Source organism: Rhamphochromis sp. 'chilingali', assembly GCF_963969265.1.
Source record: "Rhamphochromis sp. 'chilingali' genome assembly, chromosome: 11".
In the NCBI taxonomy this organism is placed as follows: domain Eukaryota; kingdom Metazoa; phylum Chordata; class Actinopteri; order Cichliformes; family Cichlidae; genus Rhamphochromis; species Rhamphochromis sp. 'chilingali'.
In genome coordinates, this window is record NC_137938.1 from 22484844 (window position 1) to 22497195 (window position 12352).

The 12352-nt window shown below is 41.8% G+C and overlaps 2 protein-coding genes across 2 annotated transcripts; both read right to left on the reverse strand.

Annotated features, from left to right (window-relative positions):
• Positions 1-1045: 1045 nt before the first annotated feature.
• Positions 1046-2663, reverse strand: s100t (S100 calcium binding protein T). Its single transcript, XM_080896149.1, has 3 exons — positions 2513-2663; positions 1486-1648; positions 1046-1386 (listed from the first exon to the last, which is right to left on the reverse strand). Exons 2-3 carry the CDS (start codon positions 1645-1647, stop codon positions 1225-1227), a joined length of 324 nt encoding a protein of 107 aa, XP_080752275.1. The 5' UTR covers position 1648; positions 2513-2663; the 3' UTR covers positions 1046-1224.
• A 1480-nt stretch (positions 2664-4143) lies between these two features.
• Positions 4144-11408, reverse strand: LOC308405915 (protein S100-A16). Its single transcript, XM_080896712.1, has 3 exons — positions 11107-11408; positions 4705-4826; positions 4144-4594 (listed from the first exon to the last, which is right to left on the reverse strand). Exons 2-3 carry the CDS (start codon positions 4822-4824, stop codon positions 4439-4441), a joined length of 276 nt encoding a protein of 91 aa, XP_080752838.1. The 5' UTR covers positions 4825-4826; positions 11107-11408; the 3' UTR covers positions 4144-4438.
• Positions 11409-12352: the final 944 nt, after the last annotated feature.

Below are 12352 nucleotides of genomic sequence, written 5' to 3' on the forward strand. Positions count from 1 at the left end.
GGAAGGCGTCTCTTGCTGTGTCTAGGGCGGATGGGATTACCCGCGGGGGTTCCCGGGCAGATCCCGAACAAGTGTGAAAAGCCTATCAGAGACCTGTGAAAACTGTAGGCTGCATGTCTCCACACGGAGAAAGTGCTGCTGTCCACTCTCTTCTCTTTCTCTTTTTGACCTTTCCACTCTCCTTCCTTTCTCTCTCACTTCCTCTCTCATTATGCTCTCCCATCTTTCACCTTCCCCTTCCTGACTCTAAAATCTGCTCCTGTGCACACCTTAACCAGTCCAATAAAGGTTGTAGGTTCAGATTAATCAAAGTATGTCTGCGTGACATGTTTTCACATGAAAGAAGGAAACATTTCCTGGCTTTCTAACACTGATGCTGGCAACTTCCTTTTTTATATGAACAAAAATGCACACACACTCAGTCACACAGTACTTTTTTTTCTCTTAGGAAGCAGGGCTTTTAAACAATAATGTGTTTAAAGCCCTGTCAAGGTCACTCTGGGTTCTGATTATTCTACTGTGAAAACAGGACTGTAGGTAGTTCTTATCTACACATATAAACCTGACATTTTTAGTGCAGAGAACCAGTTTGAATAATTCACACCACAGCAGGAATAACTGTCTCTCATATCTTACGCTTAGCAATACTTAAAGACAGCATCTTAGAATGTGTATTTCGTAAATACCACATAGTATCTCCGGTCTGCATCCATCCACCTCTGGCACAAACTGCTGTACCCATGTGGCAATGCAAATTAGAAGTAATGCACCAAAACCGCTGGATTCAGAGGACCACTTGCTGCCACCTGGTGCTCGTTGTTTGTTCATTCTCGTTCTCTTCTGTAATAATGCATAGCCAACTTGTTTGAGTAAAGGTCACATTTATTTTTTTCGGGGAAGGGGGGCATCCCTTACTTAAATGTGTGACAAGATGCACGAAAAGAGCAGAAAGAGAGATATTCACATATTCAAGAATGACAGCTCTTGAAACACTAAAGATGTTCACTTTGCAGTAATATTACAGTTTGAATGAATTCAAGAGACATTGAAGACAAAACACAACATTTATTTCTCTATTAGAGGTTTGTTTGTGTGTGTATCTGTGTGTTTGTGAACTTGAGGTCCATGACAGGATGTCCCAAACGGGCCTTCTCTCTCTCCTTAAGTGCTTCCTCCCTGGAACATGTGGGATTTTTAAGTGGAGACTCTGGGCGAAGGGTGTGTTCACTTCTTCTCTTGCTTGTCATTGTACTCCAGGAAGAAGTCGTTACAGGCCACAGTGAGAGCTCCAACCAAAATGATGAACTCTGTAAAATCTACCTCTCCATCATTGTTGGAATCCAGGTCTCCCATAATCTTATCCACAGCTTCCTTATCCTGGGCATTCTGCACGTATCAAGATACAAAAAAAAAGCAATGTCTTTTCTGTACACATAATCTACATTTGCATCTTCTCTTCCTAAGTATGAACATGTGCTTTCTTACCCCCAGATAGCTGCCAAGCTCTTTGGTAAGCATTTCTTTGAGCTCACCCTTGCTCAGTGTATATTTGTCCCCGTCATTTCCAGAGTACTTATGGAAGGTCTGGATCATGAGCTGCATGGCATTCTCCAGGGTGGAAGCATTCTCAGAGTTAGGCAAAGACATTCTGTAGAGGAACAGAAGGGTGGGTTGAAGATACAGTAAGAACAGTTCATGTCAGTACATGTGCTCTGTCAAGCATTGGGGGAAGCATGGAAGTCTAATGCAGAAAAAAATCAGGTGAGAAAAACCTGTCTGTCGTTCTGTTTTGCACTTAAATGTGTTTGCAAATATGCATTCAAGTAAGATGAGTTTTGCACACAGTATTTGGGCAGAAACCTTATCTAGCTTAACAGTTTCTTCATCGTGTCCTGGCCCTGATAAGATTTTGCCACAGATAAAAGGATCCTGCTCTGCCAAGGTTTTTGAACCTCCGGGAGTCCGGACATAGTCAGCAGCAACCGGACATGTGAGCCAGCTGATAAGAGTGAAACTCTAAGCTGGTTAAAAAGCCCATCCACTGGAGAAGATGTATCGGGGACACACAGTGGCAACCTGATCTGGCTTTTACTTTAGCTTTACCGGATAGCAAAAAAAACACCACAAACAGGTGTAGGTCCTACCTTTGTTGAACCTGTATCACCTGTGAACTGTGAAGACTTTTCCTAATTGTCAATCACAGCTTATAGTAGTTTTCACATAGATTTTATTTCCCAAAACAAATCAGCAGGATGTAAAAATGACTAAAAATGCATTTTTGGCATGCTATGTCTTTCCGATGTCTAGTTAACCAGTGAAATTGTTTTTTATAACTTATCAGTGAATCAACTGAAAGTTCTCCCTGTCCTTAGTGCTCTACACGAAGGTACTCGACAAGTGATGAACTAACAGACATGCTCTAGCTGCATCAGCACCAGTATGCAATCATAATTGGGAAAAAAGACAACAGAGAAATGTGGAGACAGTTGAAATCTGTCCCTCTGTTTCTTACCTGAGTGGAGGATTAGTGCTGGCCTGCTGCTCAGGTGCAAAGAGAGGAGGTAAAAGCAACTGTTAAGGAGGATGAGGACTACACCGTCTTAAATACATCCCTTACTCCACCCATCCCACTTACCCCTTCCTCCTCCTTCTCTACCCCCTCCACCTGTTGCCCCTCTCCTCTCTACCTTCTCTGTTTACGCCAGAGACACCTGCTATCCGCTAATTGGACATACACAAGAGCCGGTTGCAGCTACAGAAAGACTTAAGGTAAATTGAGGTATTCACAATAAGTCTACAAGCCAAACCTGCCCTAATGTGCTCAAATGTGTTGAAATAAGAAAACTCACTAAAAAGAGAAGAAGTGCTGGAGAAAAGATCTATTTGTTTCCAAATATTCATACGTTGTCTAAACTCACTCGACCAACTGCGCGCTCCAAGCACAATGGGCTGTTGTGCAGTGACAGTGACATATTGCTTACCGTGTCACAGGTTGCTATTGAAATAGTGGATTACCCTGCTCCTCTGTTGTGCAACCGCTTTGTACTTCATGTCAAAACAAAGGAAAGGCTTGCAGGAAGTGCTTAAAATACTGCTATACCAAGGCAAAGATTAATAACTCAAAAGCACCTGGTTTCAAGCAGCAAAAAAATTGTTAGGTTAATTGTAGGGGTAGGATGTTCACTGGAGGAGGGGGGTGCGGCGGAGGCTCATGCTTGTTATATTATCCGAAGGATCAGAGTAGCACCGATGAATGGAGCCATCGCACCTGGCAGTCATGCAGAGAAATCCCCACACAAAGGAGAACATGACAATGCGAGGACACACACACACACACGAGCACTTTCACAAGCTTGTTCACACCTTTGGCTTCAAAATACACCATACATGCAAAAAAAAAAAGCACAAATAAAGACATATTTGAACAGGAACAGAAAAAATTCTTGAAATAGTTCAAGACACACCTTTAAAGCTGCACACCACCCTTGCACAAACCACGTGAAGAAAACCGAGAAGCAAGAACAGAGAACTGGAACAGAAACATACTTTAAATAGTTCATGTGAGGCATCCACCGGACTTGGAGACATCTGGATAATGGTGAGAGCGAGAGCCAAAGACCATGAAAGTAATTGCGTTTCTGAATGAATGATAGACAGGCTTGTGCTTAAAATTAAACATTAAAGCTTTTCATATGAAGAGATCATGTTTTAAAGTGCAGTGATGGTAAAGCATCTTCTCATTAATGAGTCTTTGGAGCATCATACTGTGCCAGTAAGGGGGGTAGCACGGAGTGTGTGTGCACATTCGTATACACCGAATGTATAGAGTTGCTGAGTGAAGGGTGGTGCACAATAGAAAGTGTAGACTGTATATCAGGATCAGGTTGCAATAAGTGATACATCTAAAGGGTGCTGAGTTTGACTAGTCAGGGATGTCGCAGCTATATTTAGCAAGTGCTGCTGGAAAGGAGCGGGCATGATTCAATTAGTGTCAAATCATGACAGAGAAACTACTGCACTTATAAAGTACTTCCGCACATGTAGAAAGAAAGGAAATGTATATGAGAAAGGGAGGTTCAAAGGTGAAATCTTAAAAGACTGACAAATGTGCAACAGCAGCAACCACAGACCAAAAAAAAACAATTTAATTTTAATATAAAGCTTTTATTTTGAAAACATTGGTATAAAATGTAGGATTGGTATAAAAAAGACCAGCTCAGAATCCTTCAGTGACAGTGTTACTACATAAAGGTTCATTTGGACAGACATTAAGATCTAGTATAGCCGGTTAACTATCTCAGAGAAAATCATTATGATCTGATGTATACATGGTGGCTGGAATGTTTGGAAATGAAAAAAAAAGACATTTAATAAGCTCAAAAAGAAAAAAACATGGCTGAATGCAGATCCTCTCCAAATACTGCAACTTCAAGAGCATCTACGATGAATCTGGATTGCTTTCAGTCTTGCGCTGACTCATGGAGTTAGCCAAGTAACCTATCAGGGTAAGGTATTCCTCGAAGCTGACCTTTCCATCGCTGTTTTCATCCAGTCCCCTCTGCATCTCCTTAACAGCAGAGGAGTTGCTTGCATCCTGAGTTTAAAAACAATAAAACAAATATTAAAGAGATTAGAGATTACAACTGCTTTTAAATTCATGTTCTAATATACTGGCAGCATGACGGACAACCACAAAACACTTACTTCCATGACACCACTGAGGTTTTTCTCCACCAGTTTCTGGAAAGATTTGCTGTCTAGGTTCTCCTTCCCCCTGGAAGATTTAACAAACGTGGTCACCAACGTCTTAATAGCGGACTCCATATCTGTATAAGAGAGTGAGACAAGGACAAAGCAGAAAAAAGAATTTAGGACAGATAAGGACATATCTTAGAAGACTCTCAGACTCTCAAACACTGTGCCATGAGATACTCTTCCTGTGAACTTTAATAATATCATAATGCAAAAAACTAAACAGAGCATTGAGTGGATGAGACGCTTATTTCATATTGAGCATTTCATGCTTTGTTTGGTTCTGATTGTGAAAAAGAGTAATGTCAGCTGTGAGTTTGTGGAAGGCTTGTGCACAACTATGTGACCTTTAACTCCATACAACCAAATTATAAAGCATATTATGATGTATTTAAATTGACAAACATGTCATTTATAATACCTGATGATTTTAAAAAGGCAAAACCCAGACAGAAAAAAAATCCCCCTAAGACCCTCTTGTCCTCTGTGGGAAGAACAGAAGTGAAGAGGAAATCCTGGGATTTCTTCTGACGCCACATTTGCAATAGTTTGACAAACAGATAACATGTGCTTTCTTTTCAAAATGGTGCAGCTTCCACGTTTTCTAGGGACAAGGGAACTTAAGTGATCATTCATTTATTCATATATTTTTTGCAGATAATATGATAATATTGCTAAAAATCGAATTGTTTCTTCAATGTCAGATTCTTAACTTCACATCAGTGGGATTGCAGAAATGTACAGTATTTTCTAACCCCCTAAAAACAAACCTTTTACTCAGTGTCCTTTGCAGTGGGCAGCAAGACTTACTAACTCCCATTTTTAACCATTTGTCCCATTCAGAAACCAGAGGACCAAGTGAGGCAGGAAGGACTTTACTCATACTTGTAGAAGCGAAGTCAGACTTACAGATGTCAGTGGACGAGGTGGACAAGGTTGAGAAGTTAGGGCGGGAAGGCGAGAGCTCAGAGGACATACCAGCTTCTGAGGAGCCTGAGCTGGGATTAAGTGACCCATGGTCATGACAAGCAATGTGTAATGTGGAAATTTAACAATTTATTCATTTAACAAGCAGGGGCCTCAGTAGCATACGGAAGAACCATACACAGCCACGACAGCCTGGCACCTCCTCCTCATGCTGCTCACAAACTTGGTCCAGCTTGGTCTGGGATGGCATCTCATTCTTCAACCAGCAATTGTCACAAGTCAGCCAGTGTGGTTGTGTTGGACGCTATGGCCCAAACAGCGCGCACAAGCTGATCCCACAAGTGTTTAACGGTGTTGAGGTCAGGGCTGCAGGCAGGTTCTTCCATCCTCTCCACACCCAAATTCTTCAGATAGTCGCTGATAAACCCTGCTCTGTGGGAGCGAGTGTTGTCACGTTCGAGCACAGAGGTCAGTTGCTAAACCTCATCTTGATATCTTTGTATTGCGAGTGCCTCCAACGACGACAATCCATGTTTATCCAGTGAGGGAGATGCTGCCTCACAAAATCACACCTCCTCTACCCTATTGGTGCAGCAATCAGAATGGTTGCTGCACCAGTGATGAAGGATGGTCATATCAGCCTTCCTGGCAGTTCTATGAGACCAGCGACTGGCTGTGTGCTGTCTTTTCTGGATTGTCTGGGTAGAGACCCCTCGGCCATACCGTCCTGCAAACCTTGACTGCAAATCTGTTAAAGGCTGCCTCTGGTTCCTAAGTGCTAATAGGGTGAGGAAATGATCTTCTTATGTAGTAGCCTTCTTGGGACGTCTATTTCGTGGCCTGACTCTGATATAACCTGTTAGATGGAGCTTGGCCTTCAGTTTGGAGATGGCACTGAAGAACAATCCAAATGATACTGCAAATTGGTTTTGTGCAACACCCACTTGAAGTTGTCCTATAGAACAAGCCTAATTCAGATCAGTCAAACATGGCGTGCTTGGAGTAGACACCAGTTGACCGCTGTAGCAAGGCCTGCTAATCACAGACAGTTAGACACTTGATAGCCAGAACTGGAGTACCAAAAGTTCAAAACAAGAGTCAGTAGCAGAACAAGCTATTTGGCATTAGCAGAGAAGATTTGGCAACTTTTTCATGGGCGCAACCCATGTGGTACTATTTAGGGGGAAATGAACAGACTTTAATGGTATAAGATTTCCCAAGAAGCATTGTTACAACAAATAAATAACAGACCAATCCATGACTTGGATCCGGATACACCGAGTCCTTATTATAGCTAATTTAATAAGTTGAGACATATTCTTCAAGACTGGGCAGTCCATTGACGTAACAAATGAGATTATTCTTTTTCAACATCAGAGGAGAAAATTATGTGAGATTTCTGTTAAACAGCGTGCAGGAAGGCTGCCTCAATCTGCTGAGACCAGTGAAGGTCTGTGCACTGTAGATGAGCTGATGTTTCCTTTCCCACAACTTCAGAGCCCCGCCTTGTTGTCATCTTGCTTGAGCTCAGGCTCCTTAAAAGCCTGAATGTCGTCCTCTGAGCGTTTGCCTTGCTTTTTTAATCAAAAAGTTCAACGATGTGAGGTTTTTTTTTAGTTTTTTTTTTAAAAACAATGTTTATGTGTTCAGTCGTAACTGTTTTAATGTTAAATAAAAAGAACTTTTTTAGCAGAAATGAAACCAATATCATTTCATCACATCATTCTGTCATCACGCAAGACTCCATGTTCATGACAAGGGGCAAACAATTAAACAAAGAAAAACAAAAAATTTAATGAATAACAATTTTTTTTTCTTCTTTCAACTACAACACTTAAAATACCTTTTAAAAAATCCTTGTTTGATATTTAGAGTTTTAGAAAATTATTGTTCAAGTGGATTTTGAAAGTGCATTCAAATTGGTTTATGTAAGTGTCAAAAATGTGAGACACACAATTGACGTCAGCACGGAAGGGGAAGAGGGGGAATGGGGAGCGATGAGGGGACCCAGGTTGGATGCTGGTGGAGGTAAACAGAGCAAAAGAGAGGGAGTGAGGGGAGGCTGAAGAGATGGGGAGTCTCTAAAGGTAAACACAATGGGAGCTGTGATCTCTGACGGTGGACATCTGATCCCCAAAAGCGAACAGGAGGCTGCGAGATCAGATTACTGCCTAATGCCCGACTGCAGCAGCACACACTACCGCGCACTGTAGGAACACAAGTACGCACTGAAATATGTCACCCAACTAGTGAGCCAAACACTAACAGATAACCTGAATGCCAACGTCACATCCTGCACTCACTGAGCAAACCAAAAGCAAACCATTTACAATCTCACTGGATGCCAAATCCGGTAGCTCTAATAAATAAAAAACAGCAACATCAACACAGCACACACTGGAAATATGACAGAAAGCTAAAAAACAAAACTCTACTGATCTATTTTAAGCATGCAACTAATTAATTCCATTAGTCTGTTTTTAAAAGCAGGCACAATAATAAAAACAACTATTTAAAATACTGTAATTAATGATGATAAAATAACATTTAGACACTGCAGTTACAGAGTCCCGGCTCACTGTCACACTGTCAGGGTTTTCTGAGACATTTCAACATAGCCGTGCCATTATTAGGAACACTGGTGCTTTCCCCACTGTGACAAATATCTGCTGTGAAAATGTCTGTGGTTTCATATGTGACACAGAGATGATATATATACATATATTTATATATATGCATATATATTCTCAAATGAGCTGGTGGTGCATGCTTTTTATTTAAAATGCAACGCACCAAGAAAAGGCAGGAACTGCTCCCAGCTGCAAAGGATTACAAGTAATTGTGGTAAAAAAAAAAAAAAAAAAAGAAGATCTGGGGCCACGTCAGAGCCCTGTACCTCTAACAAATAAACAACTAACAAAAAATAACATGTAAAAAACAACACAAAGAAATAACCATAGTAATTTGACTGAAGTACACAATTACTATGCAGATTAATCAGGGAGATTTTCAGTTATTTTCTGTTGCATGTGCACATTATGTTTCCAAGCACAATTTGACTAACACAGGGGTCTTTTAAGGTCACTCCCATGAAGTTTTCTCTTGTCTCAACAAAGTAGAATTCCAAGGCAATGGCTCGCAGAAAACAAAAGCCCTGAATGAAAGCTGAAGATACTTGAGCAGCATTGATAAGTATCTCAGCAGCGTGGGGGCGAGGTCTTGCTGCAGGATTTCCAGTGTGTATTGGAAACTACCACAAAGCAGCAGTGGACACTGGATGGGTAATAATCATTGGTGCCTGGAGTGATGTTGCTGAGGTAACTTTAGAAGCTGGTAAATCTCCCATCTGACACTGATGTCATGCCTCACCGCTCACACTACTCACCTACTCTGGCCCACACGAGAACACATAGACATACAGAAAGACGGAAAAGCACACACACATATGCAGAAACACACTCATCTAAAGAAGGACAATGCCAATTAGGACTTCTGTTGCATTAACCTAATTACTGGGTGAATGAGAGCAGGCACCCAAACCCTGGATTTTGTTTCATGTCTCCCTGCCATGCCAGCACACACTGACACACACACACACAACTCTTTTCAACATTCAAGTTAGCATCTGTCATCAGCCTGCTGCTCATTATTATTTAATACGTTACTATAATTGTCTTAACACCTTCCTAACATCCTCCACAAGTCAAACAGCTCGGGAGCAGGCTGTTTACAGGCCATATATCAAAATGCTCGACAGGCCACAATCCATTAGCATCTCTCCTGAATGTAACAAGATGAGCAGAAAACCAAGAAGGCTCCAGTATGAACCGGAGACATCAGGGCCACAAAAATCCAAAATGAGTAGAAAGGAACATGTGGCAGGGCCGTTTTTGTCTGATAAGGGCAGGGAGCGTGTAATGACGACAATCGTGGCTCTTGTACAAGCTCTTAGTGCATACACATTCCAACTCTGAGTGTGGAGATGGTGATTAGAGAGAAGGCAGCTAGTTGTCAAACAGAAGCAATGTGTTTTCTAGTGATTTGTCAGTTGCAAGTGTAATGATTAAATGGAAATTGAAACATCTGATACAGACATTTGAACAGGAATATACTTTTCATATTGTTGGTATGAGGGGTTTTTTTTAATGACATTTTTTTTGCATTTTACACAGAGTGGTTCAGCAGCTGCTAATGTGCTTGTGAGCATCATGGATTATTACCAGTAAGAGAAGAGAAGAGCTAGATTTTCCTGTTTTAAACATCTTTAGAAGCCTAAAGTTACAAAATCATCCAGCACTCACAAAAGAAAAAAAAAGAAGAATTCAAGTTTTAAACAATAAATATTAAATAAATTAATAATGACAGTTATTTTTTATATCACCGGTGTATTATAACATGCAGCCCATTAAGCTCCCTTAATGGGCTGCATACACACTGTAGCTACATGAACTCCTGAATTAACTGAATAACATGAATATTGAGCAGACCTAGCAAAAGAGAGGGAGGTAATGTGAGGTAATGTGAGGTAATGTGAGGTAATGAGCGCTGAAACTAGATGAGACTTGTCATGTGCAAACCAGTTTTAACCCAGTAAGTCCATCTAACCCACCCCTCACTACTCCACTAAAGAAGGCAAACTGAGAACGCGAAAACCGAGAAAGTTTGAGCATGCTTCCCATCTCAGACCAAACGGATCTCTCTCTTTTTTTTCCGTCTTCTTCTGCGATGGCAACGGACGTGAGCAACCATTGATCCTTGTGGGTGACCAGCTCCACCCTGGTCGTGTTGTTTGCACTAGGTGTGACTGACTCACTTCCCCCGTGAGCATACCTGTCATCGCCCAGGTCGCTATTTCTCCTCTGCTTCATTAACTACACCGGGTCGAAGCCATTCGAGTCTCACTACCGGAGTCTTATCATAACGTTAATAATTCACAGTGATGAGAGCCAAATCTGACTGTCGTTACAACGGTCACATTATGACTGACTAACGGGGCGATAACAGCCTCGGCGCACACGCCAAAACTAGTAAGCGCCGCGCGTAACGGAGATGTTAGGGGCTTGCCCACGTCGCACATTTACATTTAGCCCTAACTAATCCTCACAATTTGTAGAGTGACCACAGGCAGGAGTGACACACAGCAGATAAATAAGTAAACGCGACTCGAGACTCCGGTTTCTGTGTAAGTGTAAAGGGATTGGGGTTACATTACCAAGAAGATGAACCCGATCCCTGTGGCCACCAAGCTGGGTAATGACAATAGAGAGGCTGGCAAGTAATAGAAAATTGATGACACGGTGCAGAAAATAAGTTCAAGTTTTAAATTTTTTGTGTTGAGTAGAAAGGTTTGAACTCGCAATTTAAAAAAGAAACAGCTGAATTTATTAATGAAGAGAACTCGTAATGGAGAGAGAAAAAAGCACTCACCTTTGAGAGCGAGAACAAAAGCCTATATAAACTGTCTCAGCAAATGCTCTGCTTCTTTCTTTCAGATCCTCCTCGCAAGGCTTCCTCTAGATTAAGCAGCTACACATATCTTTTCCGTGATTTAACTTCTGACTCAAGCCAGTTTTTTTCACAGTTTTAGGGCGTGTGCCTGGGAGAGGAGGAATGTGGAAAGAGGCGCAGCTTGAGCAACGCAGCAATATTTTCTTAACAAAGATTTCCGTTGTTCCACAAAAGAGTCTAAAAAAGCGTTTTTGATTACAAAAAACTTGCGGCCTTTCTGCTTCTGTTTTATACTCACACCCGCATCTTTGCTATTTTTTTAAATATATACATGTATTATATTATATTGTACTTTTTTTCTGGCACAACACAGTTTCTCTCAACAAGTAGGGACAAGAGCGCGCGCATGTTTTAAGCGCGTGTGTGTTCAAAGTCTTACGAACAGACAGATGCAGTCAAGCCACACCCTGAAAGTGGTTCAAAGAGTGGAAAGATGGAGTTATGTAGCAAAAACTACCCCAAAACTACCCCCCCCCCCCCCCCCCCCCCACACACACACACACACACACACACACACACACATACAAAGTAACGAATGAAAGACTGGACAGCAGAGAACACAGAACTATCCTGTTACATTTTATTCAGATTTTTCCCTAAACACCACCTCTGTTGGCGTCCGGAGGGGAGATGATGATTTCCAGGAATTAGGAAGCCAGGAATGCGCACGCACGCACACACACGCACACACACACACGGCTGTAACACACTACATTCCTATTCTGCAGTTTCATCATAGGACTGTGAGCACGCCGGGCTTAAAGCATGTGTGTTTTCGCTGCGGGCTGGGATTTGTTCTAAAACTACCGAAACCGTGTAGTGTTATGTAAAAGTGAAGTGACTGAATCTACCTGAGAGCCTCTTGAAACATGGGAGGTGGAAATGAAACACAAAGTATTGACTAAAAACACATGACTGTGAAACTGAAACGGGCTTTAGGGTGTTTTTCATCTGGCTGAAATCCCGTTTTTTTTAACTACATGGCACACAGGCGACACAGTAACACACAGAACTGCGAAAGAAAGAGTATCCGAGGACACTCTTATTGGCTAAACCTCCCATGCTTGCTCGCAAGTTGCCCAATCAGCTGCCAGAATTCCAAGAAGTTGAGCTCTCCATCATTGTTCTTGTCCAATGAGCTCATAAGTTGGTCAATGGCAGCAGG